This window comes from Anastrepha ludens, chromosome 4, assembly GCF_028408465.1.
Source record: "Anastrepha ludens isolate Willacy chromosome 4, idAnaLude1.1, whole genome shotgun sequence".
In the NCBI taxonomy this organism is placed as follows: domain Eukaryota; kingdom Metazoa; phylum Arthropoda; class Insecta; order Diptera; family Tephritidae; genus Anastrepha; species Anastrepha ludens.
Window position 1 is genome coordinate 51,589,906 of NC_071500.1, and position 21,865 is coordinate 51,611,770.

The window sequence follows — 21,865 nt, forward strand, 5'->3', positions numbered from 1 at the left end:
CGAGCAGAATGTCTCTCGAACACTAAAAGTCTTCTGGCAGTGTAAGAGAACCTTTGGCAAGGCATGGGGCCTAAGACCGGCGATAGTACACTGGCTGTACATCACCCTGATTAGACCCATTATTACATACGCCTCTGTAATATGGTGGAAAGCCACAATGGTTAATTTCAGAATAAAACCCCTAAACAGACTACAGAGAAGAGTGTGCTTGGGTGTCACAAATGCCATGAGTACGACATCTGGTAGTGCCATTCTAAACTTGCAACCTCTAGATCTTCAAATTCGAAAGGAAGCAATGAGGGCGGCGTACAGGCTCAAGTTAAACGGAATCTGGGAAAATGAAGTAAGCACTGGCCACAATCAGATATATACCACCAGTTGTCAGAGCGGTGCACACTGTTCTCGATGCCGGTGGACAATCGGGTGCCTGTCGTTGGCTTCGGTAGGAAGTATTACGTTTTGATCCCAGATAGAGATCAATGGTTAAGTGCAGAGAACCTATTAACGGGATATCAGCCCACTTTCTATACCGACGGATCCAAAACCAGTGATGGAAGCGGATCTGGAAGGTACTTAGACGAAGGCACTAAGAACTCTTATGCCACAGGACAGATGGCTACGGTATTCCTTACGGAAGTCTATGCCATCTTGAAAGTGGCATACTGGCTAATTGAGAAAAAGTGGCGAGGCAACAGTATTGGAATTTGTAGTGACAGTCAAGCTGCACTGAAAGCCCTTGCTAACCCACGCTGCTCTTCGAAGATAGTCGGTGAATGTAAGACAAAACTGAACAGTGTTGCAAAACACAAACAAGTTAGTCTTATTTGGGTGCCTGGACATTGTGGTATTGCAGGGAACCAGTTAGCTGATAAATTGGCAAATGAAGGCTCAGCAAGTATGCCACTACGCCCTGAACCGTTTCTAGGCGTCAATTCCGCATCGATTTCATGAGGTGTACCCACAGTGGTCGTTGGTCTGAGTTGAATTCGTGCAGAGTTGCCAAGTGATTTGTGAAAGAACCAAACAGGATAACAGCGACCTTGCTCCTAAAACTCAGCCGGTAGGACCTGAGAGTACTGGTGGGTGTAATCACAGGGCTCAACGTCTGTGGTCAGCATATGGCTACCATGGGGGTCGTGGACAGCCCGATGTGCCTATCCTTTCTTGAAGATGACGACACTGCAGAGCATTTTCTCTGTAGCTGTCCTGCATTTTCCAGAATCAGACTTAGGATATTGGGTTGCGATACACTGAGTATGGACAAAGTTCATACTTTTCCTCTTCCGGATCTCTTAAAGTTCATCAATGAATCCAAGAGATTTGTGGAAGGTTGGCCTCAAACTAATTTATCCGTTTTTACCATCCACCTTTTATCTTTCCTATCACTATTCCTTCTACTGATATCTATCCAGGTGTAGTACAATGGTCTACTGACTGAGTGATTGGACTTGTCCAGCCCCCCACAAATCTAATCTAATCTAATGTATTACCAGATCCCAGTCCTGAACTCTAGAACTGGATTTGACGAGCCATTAATGAAGTTAAGTGAATGTCTAAATAACAATAAAAACACCAGAACATTTCAAATAAATACTACGTTTTTGTTTCAATCTTTAAAATAGGCGGCATTAATGGCACACCCTGCGTTTATCTCAGCGAAATCGGATCCGTTATTTACTTCCGTTACACTTCAACACTTAAGATATTTCAACATGGTACCCTTCGTTAGTGCGAGAGGAAAGAGAAAGCCTCTCTGTTTGATGAGTTCCATGTCGAAGATTTAACTTTGGTAACATTGCTGCTTCTTAACAACCAATCGGAAGCAAACGAAGGTGGATCTTTCTCTGTAATCTTGTGAAAAAAAATAAAATATGTCAATGAAGATCTATAAAATTGTGATTGTTATTATTATTTTTTTGATTTCTGAATGCGAATAATTTTCACATTGACTTGAGTTATTTCTTCTCAATTTTGTAGGTAATTAGGAAGGTTTCGAAAATTTTTTTCTAAAGCAAAGATTTTAATAAATAAACTATTTGGAATCATTCAAATATTTTATAAAATTCTCCCCTCAGTCGCATTGTGGAAAATTTGCATTTACAAAAAAAAGCATTGGAAGATGTTTGTGATTAAATGAATGCAGATACACAGTTTTCTAATAAATTCTCCCCCACAGTTCTCGATTTTTGGTAGGAAATATAATACATAGTTTTGCAAATTTTTCGAATTTTTGCTATCGTTTGTTTGTTTTTGCAATATTATAGTGGATTTCAATGCATATTATAATTATTTGTTATATTTAATTTTTTTATATTTCATATGCTCTTTTGTAATATAAAGTTCGTTCATCTATTCCAATTTGCTGCTCATTTGCCTATTTAACGCTATTGATTTGCTTCTTTCACTTATTTTTGTATATATGTATCATAATCCATAAGTATAAATGTATTATTTAGATATATTTATAAGTATGTGTGTATGTATCGCAATTTAAATTTATAATTATCTTCATTTTTTTAATTTACTTATTTGGTTTCATTGCATCGTATAAAATCTTTCCCGCAAAAATATATTATAAAATGAGTATATTTTTTTATGTATGTATGTTATTTATCATCTCATCAACGTATCTATAGCATTATATATAAGTATTATACATAAATCTTGCTGTGTGGTCGGTCATTCACACAAATCTACCGCGTTTTTTATAGTAAAAATACAGTTTACCTCGTTTGGTTTTTTGGTTTTTTGGTTTTTTGTTTCTTTTTTTTCTCGATTTCATAATTCTTCATCATATTTCTTTGCTTTATATATTATATTTTAGATTTAATGCTTATTTTTTATTTGCGTATAGAAAGTGAGCTAAATTTAATTTTTTTTCTCGATTTCTTTTACTTGTATTTTTTATTTCTTCATACGTTTCTGTTTTTTTTTTTTTTTTTTTTTTGTTTTTTTTTTTTGCTTCCTCTTTATTCGTATCTGCATTTAAATACATTATTGGAAAAAGCAATTCGGTGTTCAACTGTTGTATATTGTTTGACCAGTCATGAGCATAAAGGACATTTTAGTTGCCTTTTGGGTGGCAGAAAGACTAGTTAAATAAGAGGTAGAGAACAACAGATTTACGTACTTAACTGAATAAATTGCAGCTTTTAAAGCTTCATCTTAACTATCAGCATTGGATGCTATGGGCATCCTAGTATTTAAAGCTTCTATACTCATACCGGGACGCAACAACAGGGATTGCTGTGGTTAAATGACTTCGCCATACATATGAACATATGAAATTTGGCAGCACAAAATACTAATATATACATACATATGCCTTTAGGACTAATAAGACAATGAAATAATTAAAAATAAAATTGTGATTATGAAATTAAATAAAAATCAGATTTCGAGAAAAAAAAGTTATTTCAGCGAAAAACTTATTATAGAAAAGTTGCTTAATTTTAATACAATATTAAATTGAAAAGTGATACAATTTTTGGAGTTTTACTAACAGTTTCTCAATTTAAAAACTTATATTTATGTTCAAAATAGTTTTCAATGCTCAACTTAGTTTGCAACAATAAAATAGTTTTCCATACTCAACTTAGGCTCTCATTCATCATCACAGTCAAGTTGATAAAACAGCATAGCAACATCAAAGCTTCTTAATCTGTGTAAGTTTGAAATTCACTGGAAAATTTTCAAAATATTTATTTTAGATTAGATGTCGACACGCTAATAAGCTACTTAAATCGCATAGACTGGATATATTCATGCTGTAAATAATCGTTAAACAAGTTGCTAACGAGGATGTGGCAACAAAATTGTGCGGAAGCGCTGGTTGGATTCTGAATGAATCACCACTTTAGTCAACCAAGCAAGGTTAGGTTAGTTAAAGTGGCTGTCTTACGACGCACCTCGGCCAAATATGTAGAGGCCCTTGTGTTGCCACCGAAAATATTTATGTTTTATTCATTTATTTCGTTTTAGAGTTCATTTATTAGTTTTGTAGTTTATAAAGTTTAATGGTTTCTAAATGAGTTTTGTTTAAAAATACAGCTGGTTGTCATTGGTAAACCCTACATCCTGCTTCTTAAACTTCTCAATAAAGGATAGGCGATAAATGACTCGCAATAAAAAAAGAAAACAAAGAAACGTTTATCTGTAAACCCTACAAATCCTGTAAGTCTAACTCGTAGCTTACATTCTTTACATTCCAGACAAAAATGCTGCCCCTTATGTCCAGCAAAAATATATGTTTTAGATTGTAAACGAACAAATAAATTCTAAAATAAAAAAAACCAATGAAACTATCGAATTAGCCTCGTTTTATAAAAATGCCAGGCTAATAGCCCTAGAGGCTAGTTGCCTTACTACTGTAATGTAGTTATTTATAATTATACTTCATATAAATAAATAAATAAATAAAAATCCTTATGTACAGCTCCTGTAACCATCAGTGGTCGACGAACCTGAAATAAAACAAAAATTAGCAGTTTGAGTTGCCTATGTTGTGTTGAAAATACTTAATATTTCTGAAATTTAACAGAACTCTTAATGCTAGTTCAGCTCTTAATGCAAATAGGCTGTAATGTGCAGTGTTTGCTTTAGAGAACGTCATTAGGGAACAACCGGACTTTTGTTTCAGCCTCAACCACGTTCGGTCACAAAAGTTCAGCTGCGTTTCGGTTAGGCTTCGGTAAAATCTCAAAAAAAAAAAACAGGCTTTGGTCGAGCGTTACTTAATTTTTATGTTTTCAGCGATAAAAATATGATTTGCAACAATAATACATATTTAAAACAAACGGTTTTTCATTCAAAAATAAATTGGCCACTTATCTGAAGAATATCTGCAGCCTAGAAATTCTGAAATTTTTGAATACCTGTATCAAAAGCCACATTTTCTGTAGGAAAAAGTGCTTTCAAATATATATCTGCTTATCTTTTATCGACTATATTTCTTGAACATTTGTTTAGGGCTGTAAGTCAGTTTTTGTTTTTACATTACAGCGTAAAATTATTCAGATATTCGTACTAAATAATTACTATATGGCGCCCTATGCCCCGCTAGGATTCGAGGAAACAATGATGGCTGCATGTATGGTACACAAGTAAAATTTCTTGTTTCATTATTTTTACAAACATATCATTTTGCTTAATAGCTTAAACTAATGTAATTGAAAATTATATACCATTTTTTCCTTTTTTATGAAGAAAAATACTGGGCTTTTAAAAATTCATTGCTTATTTATTACTTGGGCACTTGAATATGTTCGGTTCGGCTTCGGCGAAAATTAATCAAAGTCCTATTCGGTTCGGTTCGATCCAGCCTTAAAAACTGGAGTTGGGTTGTTCTCCAAACGTCATATTAAAAATGATATATACATCAAGTAAACTCGGCTTTTTTCGAGTTATTATTGCTCAGTATTGCTTCCTGTCGTTTCCACGGGAATCGGTTCTACGTTCCAATCGGAGTTAAAGAAAATTATACTAATATATATTGTATATATATTAGTTTATATATATGTTTATATATATAATATATATAAACTAATATATTATGAGCAAAACTAAATCCATTATGTTTGCGTAAACTTTTTGCGCAAATGGTTTAAAACTGTTTTATGGTCGATCTTTAGCTCCTGGGCAATGCTACGACTCCTAACATGTCGGTTAACTTCGATTATTTTTATGATTTTATCGTCATTTTCGACATTATTGGCATTTTCTTTTACATCAAAAATGTCTGAACAGAATGTACGAAATCGAAATTACACGTAATTGGCTGTTACAGTATCGGTATCATTAAGACCATTTAAAATTTCAGCGGCCTGGCTTGCATTTTTACCTTTATCAAAGAAAAACTATAAAATGTACCGAATTTTTGCTTTGTTACAAAAACATCAACGACAACGTATTAGTTTCTAATGAGATAAAGTACAGTGCAACGCTGTCGAAATTTTCGTTGTATACCGAATTTAGAGTCGAATGCAATTTTGCTTTCGATTGTGTAGCGTATTGTGGGAAAACTTGTTAAAATGTAAGTTGTTTGCGATTATTTATTGTTTTATAGTAACCAAATAATAAATATATACTAATTTTGTTAATATTATGCAGGAATATGTTAATATATGTTAATATTTTGCGAGGAATTTACAACGGAGCTGAATTGCTTGGGACCACCAGTTAGAACGGCAGCAAAATGGATTAAGGTTAATAAAGTTTTTTTTTGTGATGTTTATAGAAATACATTTTTATTTTTTTATTATTTTCCCTTGGCAGGTATGGGCTGAAATACGTAGAGGAACTGAAATACATATTTTTTTCGAATGACGAATAATTGAATAAAGAAAATTTATAACAAAAATAAAACAGAAACTGTGGCGTAAAGGTTTCTATTTAATACTTTTTAGATTTTTCTATAATATTCTAAGAATTTCATTTCTTATGTTTTCTGCTTCTCCGTTATTTGGCTCCACTTCAATATCTTCAGCATCATCGTTGAATGTCTCATCGGATAACTCTTCATCCGGAAGTTGAACATTATAAAACAAGCAAATGTTGTGCAAAGCTGCACACGCATTAATAATTTGTGTTGCTTTTTTTGGAGAATAGTGAAGAGCTCTTGGCTCGGGTGCACTGCTGCAAATGGTTTTTTGTACTGGACAGTAGGTTCATAAACGGCTCTTTAGATAATCTAAAGTTCTTTAAAAAACTGTAAGGAAATTTCTGTAATATTATGTACGTCAACACATTTTGAAAATACTAAACTTACTCAGTGGAAGCCATTTCAAGGGGGTTGGATGCGCCCCTCAGCTGTTTTCTACATCTAGCTAGTTCCACTAATCTTTCATCGAGCGTTGAATCGTCGAACCACAACTCCGTTGTACTCCATTTTCACAAAAAATACTTGTTTTTAACTTTTAAAATTGTTGTTAGCAAAGAATTTCAACACAATCGGTTTTTCTTTTATTTTGATTTGCTGTATCAGCTGAGAAAAATTATCTATTGTAAATGCGTCGAGCGATCGAAATTCACAATAGTCCTATTCTTCAACGAATGAGCACCATAATACCAAATGAAAATTCGTTCGATCAGCACTTTCGACTACAGTCGAAGATCGAATGTTGCTCATAATAGGGGCCATAATTCTCATAATTTTGTTGTTAGGTATTATTAATTATGCATTCATTTAACAGAAAAACGCGTATAGGATGAACGCTTGTCCTCTTATTACTTATTATAAAATGTAATATCGAATTTCGAATGCGTATTGCTGCCATAATTTTTTTAAACCTCAGTAAACGTCGCGTACGGATTTCCTTCAACTGTTTATTACTAGTAGCCAATTGCGCAATTAAATTAGCTATTCCTTCTCCTTGCCTGTTCTTTATATATGTAGTTAATAATAATTGAGCAAACTAAAAACTCCAAAATATTCCACGACAGCAATTTATATGAAGAAAAACCTTTCAAAGCACTATTGACAGCTGTTTGTCAATTTTTTAGGTAATCTACCATATGTGAACGGGTAAATTATTTTGAGGATTTATTTTTTGATGATTAATGCATATGTGAACGTGCTTTTAGGGCATGAAAAAACTTCTTGCCGTCCTCTTTTGTCCAAGTTTTGTGGCCCAACAAAAACTGTATTACCTGCTAATTTTTTTTAGCAAATGTTTTCATTTCTGTACTTTCAAGTACTTTTAAAATTTGCTCTGAAATAAAGAGTAGCTTTCCCCATCTGATTTATCACCTGTTTATTAAGTAGCACAAGATGACCGACGCAGTGTGGAAATTAAACATCCTTCTTCTTCTTCTTAATTGGCGCGATAACCGCTAACGCGATTTTGGCCGAGTTTAACAAAGCGCGCCAGTCGTTTCTTTCTCGTGCTAACTGGCGCCAATTGGACACACCAAATGAAGCCAAGCCTTTCTCCACCTGATCTCTCCAACGCACCATTCTGCTACCACCAGCTGGTATCGCATCGAATACTTTCAAAGCCGGAGCGTTTTCTATCCATTCGGACGACATGACCCAGCTATGTCCCAGCGCTATGTCTATGTCGTTGTAAAGCTCATACAGCTCATCGTTCCATCGCCTGCGATATTCGCCCTTGCCAACGTGCAAAGGTCCAAACATTTTACGCAGAATCTTTCTCTCAAACACTCCAAGCGTCGCTTCATCGGATGTTGTCATCGTCCAAGCTTCTGCGCCATACGTTAGGACGGGCATGATGAGAGCCTTGTAGAGAGGTAGTTTTGTTCGTCCAGAGAGGACTTTACTACTCAGTTGCCTACTTAGTCCAAAGTAGCACTTGTTGGCAAGATTCTACGTTGGATTTCTAGGCTGACATTGTTATCGGTGTTAATGCTGGTTCCTAAATATACGAAGTCTTTTATATATATATATAATTGGCGTGCACACCCTTTTTGGGTGTTTGGCCGAGCTCCTCCTCCTATTTGTGGTGTGCGTCTTGATGCTTTCCCACAAATGGATGGACTTATAGTTTTAAGCCGACTCCGAACGGCAGATATTTTTATGAGGAGCTTTTTCATGGCAGAAATACACTCGGAGGTTTGCCATTGCCTGCCGAGGGGCGACCGCTATTAAAAAAATGTTTTTCTTAATTTTGGTGTTTCAACGAGATTCGAACCAACGTTCTCTATGTGAATTCCGAATGGTAATCACGCACCAACCCATTTGGCTACGGCGGCCGCCAAGTCCAAGTCTTTTACAACCTCGAAATTATAACTGTCGCGAGTGCGCCGACTGTTTGTTTGAAGACAGGAGGTACTTCGTTTTGACCTCGTTCACCACCAGACCTATTTACTTTGCCTCTTTATCATCGGCATACGCCAACATCATCGGCAATTAGACATCCTACATCACCTTTAATTATCACTTCGTGCGCTGGAGCATGCCTTCCAACTATCAAGTTTTTTGTTCAGTCACAAATAGTCGGGATAAAATATAAATATTAAAGTAAGAAACTTTGTATATTTCTTTCGAACAGTGTGCTTTATTTTTTCTCGCTTTTTCATCTGTTTTTACTCGTTATATTGTATAATATTTTTGCTGTTTTGTTTTTTGTTTTTGCCGTTTTATTATTACATTTTATTCATTTGATTCGCTATGCTATTTACCTTTTATCATTTCGTTTTCATTATTACTTATACCTTTTTTATATATGTGTATATGTATATTATTGTTTATAATTTTTTTGTTGTTGCTTTTCGAGTTATGAATTCGATTCAAATAGATGTTTTCTTATTAATTGTTGCTTTAAGAAATCTTCTTTTCCCCTCTACCGATTCGTTTTGCTAATGATTATGAACATGATAATGATGTTACAATAAATGTGCATATACATATGTATGCATGTTGTTGTAATGCATGCACATACATATATATTATATTTCAACTTGATTTGCTCCGAGTTCGTTTTGATGTGTGACATTAAATGCATTAACAATTTGATGTTATTTATGTATGTAATACTCATTTATGCCTTACTATTTGCAATGTGTATAGTATGTACTATGTATTTATTTGTGTATGAATAACTGGAGCCTTTGGCCGGAAAATTCGGCAGTGAACCCCAAATTTATACTACGTATTTATGCATGAATGAGATTCGGGGGTACAAATGGATGAAAGCGCTTAAATTTTATATTCAATTCGTAAGAAACTAGCATTATCGTACTGGACTTCTTAGTGTTTTGCAGAAAATAGTTGCACCTATGTAGTATGTATGTAAATGCTTGCAATGGCTTCGTATATCAATATGTTAGTTGATTAAATGCAGAGTATTGTTTATTTAATTTTTGCGTTTGCTTGACTGCAGATTTTATTGGTTCGATACTTGCAGTTTGATACTTTGAGATTTTATTGAATTTACTAAAAACCTATTTACCAGCTTCCAGTCAAGACTTCATTCAATGAACGCCAACCGGTTTGCCGACGTGCCAGTTAATTACAAAATTTAATATGTATATATATGTACGTATATTTTTTAATATTACATTAAGTTGATCTATAATTGATTTATTTTATTATATTTTATTTCAAAATGATTAAATAAATGTAGGTGGAAAGTTTGAAACTCTTATGGCGCGGTTTTCGACAAAAGGAAGATACTTAATGGTTATTTACTTTAGGTTTTTGGAATTATAATTACTTAAGTTTTTGATTTGTAAATTTTTGTTCGCAATCAGTATATAAACAACGGCCGTTTAACAAAGCGTAATTAATTCGAACTTCAAATTTTGTAATCAATTTTTGAGTTTGCAGTATATTATATAGGGTTTAAAATGTTAGGTAACTATAAAAAAGTCTGGCAATTTTAGGCAAAATTTTCTAGCGAGATAAATATCTTACAATGAACTGAGGGTGAACTTTGAACAATAAACGGTACATTTATTTGAAGAAGCAACAAAATCATAACGCAGTTTAAAGTAAAACATTGGATTAAAAAATGTCTTTAGAATTAGCGGAAAAAATTTATAAAATTGAACAATTTCTGGCATTTAAACTCGGCATATTTTTTTTATATACAGGGAGGTTCTGTAATTCGCTTCCGAGTAAATTGAAACAAAAATCACTATAAGTCCGATAAAAGGTGTTCTGTGTTTCACTCTCACTTATGCATTTCCATTTTTTCTAAAATGAATTCAAAGTGAATTCGGATATTCTGAGAAACGAATGCACAAGAAAACTGTCTGTTAGTATTCAATTCAATTCAAATTTGCATGCGTGCAACCACACTACGCCCAATTGCAATATAACTATCTTTTCCCTTATCCTTTTGAAGGCCACCTAAGATCATAGCGTTTTTATATTGTATTTTCTTTTATTTTACAACGATTTGTTTGTTGTTTGGCAAAGGGTAAGTTTTTATTCGATACAACTTGTATTTTTGAGATATTTAATTTTTTATTAGTTTTGAGGCTTAGAAATGCAAAGCCAAATCAATGGACGTAAAACTCAACCTTTTCGACATCACGTCTCGCGGGGGAAGGTCTTCTGAATTCGATGAAGAACATCTCAAATCACTTTTGAAGAGAACGGTCGCCAAAAAAGGCGTGAATTGGCGGAAAAATTAACCGCGATCATAAACGATTGTCAATCAATGGAATTTACCTTACAAGCTCAACAAAAAAAGCAAGATAGTCACCTTCAAATTGCTTCCCAAAACGCTATCGAGCAACTTGCAGTCGTACAACGCTTTTTGTACCGAATCGTCACTGGAGATGAGAAATGGTGCCTATACATCAATACAAAGAGAAGAAAGGAGTGTGTGGCTCCTGGGCATACGTCAAGGACGAGAGTCAAGGCGGATCTTCATCCAAAGAAGATCATGACATGTGTTTAATGGGACTGGGGGGCATGGTGTACTGGGGAATGCTCGTAAAGAATGCCACGATCAACAAGGAGCCCTACATTGTGCAGCTTCACCGCGTGAATGAGGCTATTCGACGGAAAATACCTAATCGACATGGTTAAACCATACTCCTTCACGACAACGTCATAACTCATGTTGCACAAGTCGTCAAAGCCGCACTCCAAGAGCTCGAATACAAGGTCCATCAGCATCCGACGTATTCTCCGGACCTTCCACCGACCGATTACCATTTTTCCGCTCCCTGTCAAACCATATGAAGGGCGTCAAACCATGTGAAGGGCGTTACCTTCGATAACAAAAAGGTCCTTAAAAAGTGGTTCAACAACTTCTTTGACATCAGACCAGGCGATTTTTGGCGGAATGGCTTCAACAAATTAGTCGAGAGATGAGAACGGCGAATATATACATTATTGATTAAATTATTCATATAATTATTGTTTTTTGTCTAAATAAAAGTGTTCGATAAAACGCTACGAACCTATTCCCCAATCTAATAATTCATTTCCAGGGTGAATCAAAAACGGGTTCAGAAATGAAAAAATAATTCGTTTTTCAGAACACTAAACCTTAAATCACTCGTATTTATATTAATTTAAAAAAAAGCTTTCTCAAGAATTTCAGAATCTGCCGGCGGCTAAAAAGTTTTAGACCTGTAAGCCTGACATCGTTTATGCTTAAGGGTCTGGAACGTATGGTGGAGAAGCACATTAGGACGAGGGTTCTAAGTCGAAACCCTCTCAACGTCAGACAACACGCGTGGGAAATCTTGCGAATCGGCTCTGCGCGAGTGCGTTAGCATAATCAAAAAAGGGCTGGAAACAAGAGAGTACACTCTTGGTGTGTTTGTGCGGAAGAAATCATTATCAGATGGATACTATGGATAGAGAAAGCGATGAAGGAGTCAGGGTTGAGGTGAAGAAGGGTTGCCCACAAGGCGGTGTACTCTCTCCCCGACTTTGGTGCTTCATAGTGGACTCTCTTCTTACGACAATGTGTGAGTACTAATCTCAGGACGATCACTTGAAGTTATATGCAATAAAATGCAGATAGCTCTAAATAAGATTAAGTATTGGTGCGAATTCCTTGGTCTTTCGGTAAATCCTACAAAAAGTACCTTAGTGCTTTTCACTAGGAAACGCAATATGGAAGGCCTGTTACTACCCACATTGAAAGGGGTAACACTGTCTTCTGAGGTTAAATATTTTGGAGTAATCCTAGATAGTAAACTTACCTGGAAGAAGCACGTCGAGCAGAATGTCTCTCGAACACTAAAAGTCTTCTGGCAGTGTAAGAGAACCTTTGGCAAGGCATGGGGCCTAAGACCGGCGATAGTACACTGGCTGTACATCACCCTGATTAGACCCATTATTACATACGCCTCTGTAATATGGTGGAAAGCCACAATGGTTAATTTCAGAATAAAACCCCTAAACAGACTACAGAGAAGAGTGTGCTTGGGTGTCACAAATGCCATGAGTACGACATCTGGTAGTGCCATTCTAAACTTGCAACCTCTAGATCTTCAAATTCGAAAGGAAGCAATGAGGGCGGCGTACAGGCTCAAGTTAAACGGAATCTGGGAAAATGAAGTAAGCACTGGCCACAATCAGATATATACCACCAGTTGTCAGAGCGGTGCACACTGTTCTCGATGCCGGTGGACAATCGGGTGCCTGTCGTTGGCTTCGGTAGGAAGTATTACGTTTTGATCCCAGATAGAGATCAATGGTTAAGTGCAGAGAACCTATTAACGGGATATCAGCCCACTTTCTATACCGACGGATCCAAAACCAGTGATGGAAGCGGATCTGGAAGGTACTTAGACGAAGGCACTAAGAACTCTTATGCCACAGGACAGATGGCTACGGTATTCCTTACGGAAGTCTATGCCATCTTGAAAGTGGCATACTGGCTAATTGAGAAAAAGTGGCGAGGCAACAGTATTGGAATTTGTAGTGACAGTCAAGCTGCACTGAAAGCCCTTGCTAACCCACGCTGCTCTTCGAAGATAGTCGGTGAATGTAAGACAAAACTGAACAGTGTTGCAAAACACAAACAAGTTAGTCTTATTTGGGTGCCTGGACATTGTGGTATTGCAGGGAACCAGTTAGCTGATAAATTGGCAAATGAAGGCTCAGCAAGTATGCCACTACGCCCTGAACCGTTTCTAGGCGTCAATTCCGCATCGATTTCATGAGGTGTACCCACAGTGGTCGTTGGTCTGAGTTGAATTCGTGCAGAGTTGCCAAGTGATTTGTGAAAGAACCAAACAGGATAACAGCGACCTTGCTCCTAAAACTCAGCCGGTAGGACCTGAGAGTACTGGTGGGTGTAATCACAGGGCTCAACGTCTGTGGTCAGCATATGGCTACCATGGGGGTCGTGGACAGCCCGATGTGCCTATCCTTTCTTGAAGATGACGACACTGCAGAGCATTTTCTCTGTAGCTGTCCTGCATTTTCCAGAATCAGACTTAGGATATTGGGTTGCGATACACTGAGTATGGACAAAGTTCATACTTTTCCTCTTCCGGATCTCTTAAAGTTCATCAATGAATCCAAGAGATTTGTGGAAGGTTGGCCTCAAACTAATTTATCCGTTTTTACCATCCACCTTTTATCTTTCCTATCACTATTCCTTCTACTGATATCTATCCAGGTGTAGTACAATGGTCTACTGACTGAGTGATTGGACTTGTCCAGCCCCCCACAAATCTAATCTAATCTAATGTATTACCAGATCCCAGTCCTGAACTCTAGAACTGGATTTGACGAGCCATTAATGAAGTTAAGTGAATGTCTAAATAACAATAAAAACACCAGAACATTTCAAATAAATACTACGTTTTTGTTTCAATCTTTAAAATAGGCGGCATTAATGGCACACCCTGCGTTTATCTCAGCGAAATCGGATCCGTTATTTACTTCCGTTACACTTCAACACTTAAGATATTTCAACATGGTACCCTTCGTTAGTGCGAGAGGAAAGAGAAAGCCTCTCTGTTTGATGAGTTCCATGTCGAAGATTTAACTTTGGTAACATTGCTGCTTCTTAACAACCAATCGGAAGCAAACGAAGGTGGATCTTTCTCTGTAATCTTGTGAAAAAAAATAAAATATGTCAATGAAGATCTATAAAATTGTGATTGTTATTATTATTTTTTTGATTTCTGAATGCGAATAATTTTCACATTGACTTGAGTTATTTCTTCTCAATTTTGTAGGTAATTAGGAAGGTTTCGAAAATTTTTTTCTAAAGCAAAGATTTTAATAAATAAACTATTTGGAATCATTCAAATATTTTATAAAATTCTCCCCTCAGTCGCATTGTGGAAAATTTGCATTTACAAAAAAAAGCATTGGAAGATGTTTGTGATTAAATGAATGCAGATACACAGTTTTCTAATAAATTCTCCCCCACAGTTCTCGATTTTTGGTAGGAAATATAATACATAGTTTTGCAAATTTTTCGAATTTTTGCTATCGTTTGTTTGTTTTTGCAATATTATAGTGGATTTCAATGCATATTATAATTATTTGTTATATTTAATTTTTTTATATTTCATATGCTCTTTTGTAATATAAAGTTCGTTCATCTATTCCAATTTGCTGCTCATTTGCCTATTTAACGCTATTGATTTGCTTCTTTCACTTATTTTTGTATATATGTATCATAATCCATAAGTATAAATGTATTATTTAGATATATTTATAAGTATGTGTGTATGTATCGCAATTTAAATTTATAATTATCTTCATTTTTTTAATTTACTTATTTGGTTTCATTGCATCGTATAAAATCTTTCCCGCAAAAATATATTATAAAATGAGTATATTTTTTTATGTATGTATGTTATTTATCATCTCATCAACGTATCTATAGCATTATATATAAGTATTATACATAAATCTTGCTGTGTGGTCGGTCATTCACACAAATCTACCGCGTTTTTTATAGTAAAAATACAGTTTACCTCGTTTGGTTTTTTGGTTTTTTGTTTCTTTTTTTTCTCGATTTCATAATTCTTCATCATATTTCTTTGCTTTATATATTATATTTTAGATTTAATGCTTATTTTTTATTTGCGTATAGAAAGTGAGCTAAATTTAATTTTTTTTCTCGATTTCTTTTACTTGTATTTTTTATTTCTTCATACGTTTCTGTTTTTTTTTTTTTTTTTTTTTTGTTTTTTTTTTTTGCTTCCTCTTTATTCGTATCTGCATTTAAATACATTATTGGAAAAAGCAATTCGGTGTTCAACTGTTGTATATTGTTTGACCAGTCATGAGCATAAAGGACATTTTAGTTGCCTTTTGGGTGGCAGAAAGACTAGTTAAATAAGAGGTAGAGAACAACAGATTTACGTACTTAACTGAATAAATTGCAGCTTTTAAAGCTTCATCTTAACTATCAGCATTGGATGCTATGGGCATCCTAGTATTTAAAGCTTCTATACTCATACCGGGACGCAACAACAGGGATTGCTGTGGTTAAATGACTTCGCCATACATATGAACATATGAAATTTGGCAGCACAAAATACTAATATATACATACATATGCCTTTAGGACTAATAAGACAATGAAATAATTAAAAATAAAATTGTGATTATGAAATTAAATAAAAATCAGATTTCGAGAAAAAAAAGTTATTTCAGCGAAAAACTTATTATAGAAAAGTTGCTTAATTTTAATACAATATTAAATTGAAAAGTGATACAATTTTTGGAGTTTTACTAACAGTTTCTCAATTTAAAAACTTATATTTATGTTCAAAATAGTTTTCAATGCTCAACTTAGTTTGCAACAATAAAATAGTTTTCCATACTCAACTTAGGCTCTCATTCATCATCACAGTCAAGTTGATAAAACAGCATAGCAACATCAAAGCTTCTTAATCTGTGTAAGTTTGAAATTCACTGGAAAATTTTCAAAATATTTATTTTAGATTAGATGTCGACACGCTAATAAGCTACTTAAATCGCATAGACTGGATATATTCATGCTGTAAATAATCGTTAAACAAGTTGCTAACGAGGATGTGGCAACAAAATTGTGCGGAAGCGCTGGTTGGATTCTGAATGAATCACCACTTTAGTCAACCAAGCAAGGTTAGGTTAGTTAAAGTGGCTGTCTTACGACGCACCTCGGCCAAATATGTAGAGGCCCTTGTGTTGCCACCGAAAATATTTATGTTTTATTCATTTATTTCGTTTTAGAGTTCATTTATTAGTTTTGTAGTTTATAAAGTTTAATGGTTTCTAAATGAGTTTTGTTTAAAAATACAGCTGGTTGTCATTGGTAAACCCTACATCCTGCTTCTTAAACTTCTCAATAAAGGATAGGCGATAAATGACTCGCAATAAAAAAAGAAAACAAAGAAACGTTTATCTGTAAACCCTACAAATCCTGTAAGTCTAACTCGTAGCTTACATTCTTTACATTCCAGACAAAAATGCTGCCCCTTATGTCCAGCAAAAATATATGTTTTAGATTGTAAACGAACAAATAAATTCTAAAATAAAAAAAACCAATGAAACTATCGAATTAGCCTCGTTTTATAAAAATGCCAGGCTAATAGCCCTAGAGGCTAGTTGCCTTACTACTGTAATGTAGTTATTTATAATTATACTTCATATAAATAAATAAATAAATAAAAATCCTTATGTACAGCTCCTGTAACCATCAGTGGTCGACGAACCTGAAATAAAACAAAAATTAGCAGTTTGAGTTGCCTATGTTGTGTTGAAAATACTTAATATTTCTGAAATTTAACAGAACTCTTAATGCTAGTTCAGCTCTTAATGCAAATAGGCTGTAATGTGCAGTGTTTGCTTTAGAGAACGTCATTAGGGAACAACCGGACTTTTGTTTCAGCCTCAACCACGTTCGGTCACAAAAGTTCAGCTGCGTTTCGGTTAGGCTTCGGTAAAATCTCAAAAAAAAAAAACAGGCTTTGGTCGAGCGTTACTTAATTTTTATGTTTTCAGCGATAAAAATATGATTTGCAACAATAATACATATTTAAAACAAACGGTTTTTCATTCAAAAATAAATTGGCCACTTATCTGAAGAATATCTGCAGCCTAGAAATTCTGAAATTTTTGAATACCTGTATCAAAAGCCACATTTTCTGTAGGAAAAAGTGCTTTCAAATATATATCTGCTTATCTTTTATCGACTATATTTCTTGAACATTTGTTTAGGGCTGTAAGTCAGTTTTTGTTTTTACATTACAGCGTAAAATTATTCAGATATTCGTACTAAATAATTACTATATGGCGCCCTATGCCCCGCTAGGATTCGAGGAAACAATGATGGCTGCATGTATGGTACACAAGTAAAATTTCTTGTTTCATTATTTTTACAAACATATCATTTTGCTTAATAGCTTAAACTAATGTAATTGAAAATTATATACCATTTTTTCCTTTTTTATGAAGAAAAATACTGGGCTTTTAAAAATTCATTGCTTATTTATTACTTGGGCACTTGAATATGTTCGGTTCGGCTTCGGCGAAAATTAATCAAAGTCCTATTCGGTTCGGTTCGATCCAGCCTTAAAAACTGGAGTTGGGTTGTTCTCCAAACGTCATATTAAAAATGATATATACATCAAGTAAACTCGGCTTTTTTCGAGTTATTATTGCTCAGTATTGCTTCCTGTCGTTTCCACGGGAATCGGTTCTACGTTCCAATCGGAGTTAAAGAAAATTATACTAATATATATTGTATATATATTAGTTTATATATATGTTTATATATATAATATATATAAACTAATATATTATGAGCAAAACTAAATCCATTATGTTTGCGTAAACTTTTTGCGCAAATGGTTTAAAACTGTTTTATGGTCGATCTTTAGCTCCTGGGCAATGCTACGACTCCTAACATGTCGGTTAACTTCGATTATTTTTATGATTTTATCGTCATTTTCGACATTATTGGCATTTTCTTTTACATCAAAAATGTCTGAACAGAATGTACGAAATCGAAATTACACGTAATTGGCTGTTACAGTATCGGTATCATTAAGACCATTTAAAATTTCAGCGGCCTGGCTTGCATTTTTACCTTTATCAAAGAAAAACTATAAAATGTACCGAATTTTTGCTTTGTTACAAAAACATCAACGACAACGTATTAGTTTCTAATGAGATAAAGTAAGCAAATGCCGCCATGAATTTATTACACGGCATAATTATCCCATTGGTATATAATTTTTTTATTAAAAGTTCAAAATTTTGCTTAATAAATATTTAGTATGCCTTTTGACAAACACTGAAAGTTCAAGAACTTTCATGCCAAGATTCAATCACGCGTCAGTAGTCACTTCAACGATTAGTGGGCACTAATAGTAGTCCCCAAATAAAAGCTCCAGTGTGAATATTGTTACTAGTCTGTGAATATAATAATTCTCTTTTCAAAAATCAAGAGTCTCAACTTAACATATTTCACAGGATGTACTTACATATGCATGTACATATGTATATAGTAAGGAATAATAATTTGATTAAGTCATTTAAGCACAGCAACTAGAAATTTGTATACACTTTTTGTCAAAGCGTTTACTTTTGATGAGTTTCTGTCTATTTTAATATGATTATAAATATATTTCGGCCTTTATATTAACTTTTTTCAGCGATATACAAATGTTTGCATATACTATGTATGTCTCTTTGAGACTTTTCGTAATTTTTTGCATCAATTGAAGCTCAACACTATTTTCTAGCTGTATTCTATAGTAATAATATTACCGGTTTTCTTTTGCTCAGTTGTAAAATTTGTTAGCTGTAATAACCGTTAAAGTATACCTACAATTTATTATAATTAATAGCGAAAAAGAAATAAAAAATTAATCCATTTCTATTACAATTATGAAATTGGAATTTTTTTTCTCATATTTGTCTGCATGTACTTAAGTATGTATGTAATTATGTAAAAAAGTAGTTATAGAACCTATAAAAAGAAGAAAATAAATATTAATATTTATATATATATTGTATAGAAAATTACAGTAATTTTATCATAATAAATACACAATAATTAAATATACTCATTTTGCTTTCAATTTTATATCCATTGCTAATAATATTACAATTACATAATTTTCCACCAGCCGCCACTCTTAATCTCTTTGCTAATGCTGTACTACTAATTACTATTTTATGTATTACAAGTAAATTTAAATAATAAATATTTTTATAAGTATTACTAAAAAATCATCAGTCGCATTCAGGTCCATCGGAGAAATGACCGCGCACATCGAGCGCCGACGCTAATTGGAATATTATATGCGACAATGATGGATGATCCAGTAACTCATTGGATGGCAGCGGTGGCTCGCATCGTGGTCTCATATGTCGTCCACGAAAGCCACGATGCAATCTCAGTACAACATCACAGAAGACGAAACGTAGAATTAGCGTACGTAAAAAGTCATCACCGAAGAATTGAACGTACGACGAGTCTATAAATGGGCAACAAAACCAAAAATAAATTATTATTAATATTTTACAAACATACAGCTATTACTTTACTCGTTCATACCTATAAAACCTATGCCTTGTTCGATTTCATCGATGCGACAACGCGTCACAAGTCTTGATGCCTCTGTTATGAAACGATCTACATGTGATTGGCAGCGCTCCCAATGATGTATGGGCACATCACCGACATTACAAATGTAGCAGAGCGCCGTGAGTGGGGAATGCAGGAACAGGGTGAATAGCGATCCATGATGTTGCACATCAGCTGTAATGAAGAACAATGTAGATAATGATTCATAAATGAATTTACGGAGAAAAAATGTAGTTACCTTGAAATGCGGGCGGTACATCTTGTGGTGACATTAAGATGACTAATGGTTGACCAAAGTACCGGGGAATGTGTTGAAAAACAAATGAATTATCAGAATCGATGATAATGAACATTGGTCTTCGTGTAAAGGGATACAAATCGCCGGGATACAAACAATGGTTCTCCTTATAGGATTTCCCTCGGCATGCGATACCACCGCCTTCGACACCATCACGCTTAACGCTCGTTGCAATGCCACCCAATTCATAACCATCTGTAAATGGAATAAGAAGTGTGGTTGATTGAATAGCTTAACAGATTGTATTGTTTTAATTATAAATTTAGATGATATTATTTTAATTATTAGGTGCGAAACTAAGTTCTCGCTGTTTTTTTTCGATGAAAATACAACTTTATTCTGAACAAATGGTTACAAGTGAATCATTGAAAGTATTGCCCATCGCTGGCTACTACTTTTTTCCACCTTTCTGGTAGATCTCGTATACCGTCGCGGTAAAACTGTTCATCTTGAGAGACTATCCACGGTTCAAGTCATTTTTTGATGTCTTCATATACATGGAACTGCTGGTCAGCTAGACCATGTGATCGGACCACCGATCGGAACAGGTGATAATCGGACCGCGCAATATCTGGAGAATATGACGGGTGGGGTAGGATTTCCCATTTCAGTGTTTCCAAGTAGGTTTTAACGGGTTTGGCAACGTGAGGCCGAGCGTTGTCATGCTGTAGAATCACTTTTTCATACCTCATCGCGTATTGCGGCCGCTCCTCGCACAGTGTTCGGCTCAATCGCAATTGAAGTTGATGGTTTCGTTTGGTTTTAACACTTTTAAAAGACGACGACGTAATGTGTCGAAGCAGTTTGTTTACCATACATATGTCTAAGCTTGGTTTTTGACGTTTAGGTTAGGTTAGAATCTAGCACACACTGCTGGCGGCATCTATTGACAAACAGCGGGAACTTAATTGCGCACTTAATAATAATATATTAATTATAAAAGGCCTTTCAAAAGACGCGCCTAGATGTTGCATTAATTTAAGCATGTAAAAACTTAGATTCTTTCAAGTTTTATTATCTTTATTCAAAATATGGCTCTTAAAAATTGCATGTGAAAAATGGTATTATTCAAATATCCACCATAAGCACGTCTACAGTTAAAATCCACCAAACAGTCCATTCATGAGTTGTTGAGAACGCCGATATATCGACGTTGAAAGTTGTACAGCAACACTTTGGGCGCCAGCCGCAATATTTTCAACAGAACATTCAGTTTTTTGTTTGTCAGTCCTTTTTCTATACTCGAAAGAACCAGTTATTGAAATTTTTTCACCAACCTTTGAATTTTCGACGCATTCGAGCGATTATTTCCAAAAAAAAAAATCACGAAAATTTTCATAACAAGTTGCAATAATTTTAAAACCTGCTCTATGGTTTGAAGTCGCACATATGTACATCTGTCTACTTCACCAATGTCAAAGATGACATAAAAACAGGTACCGTCTAGCAATTATTCACTATTGAAATCTAGGCGTCGCTTTTGAAAGTCCTTTTATTTTGTGTTACACCAACAGACGTGACACGAGCATACTTGGCAAACAGAAGAGTATCTCGTGTGGTGAGCAACGCAGCTGTGTGTAGCACCTTG

The 21,865-nt window shown here is 34.7% G+C and overlaps 1 protein-coding gene across 2 annotated transcripts in view; it reads right to left on the reverse strand.

Moving 5' to 3' along the window:
* Positions 1 to 19,470: 19,470 nt before the first annotated feature.
* LOC128862287 (protein SCAI) overlaps positions 19,471 to 21,865 on the reverse strand; it is a 45,018-nt gene continuing 42,623 nt past the window's right edge. For both annotated transcript variants that reach the window (XM_054100830.1, XM_054100831.1), the window contains exons 8-10: positions 20,218 to 20,472; positions 19,950 to 20,153; positions 19,471 to 19,869 (exon numbers count right to left, since the gene is read on the reverse strand). In XM_054100830.1, the coding sequence (XP_053956805.1) occupies positions 19,625 to 19,869; positions 19,950 to 20,153; positions 20,218 to 20,472 (704 nt within the window). In that variant the 3' untranslated portion in view covers positions 19,471 to 19,624. The remainder of the gene's footprint in view (positions 19,870 to 19,949; positions 20,154 to 20,217; positions 20,473 to 21,865) is intronic.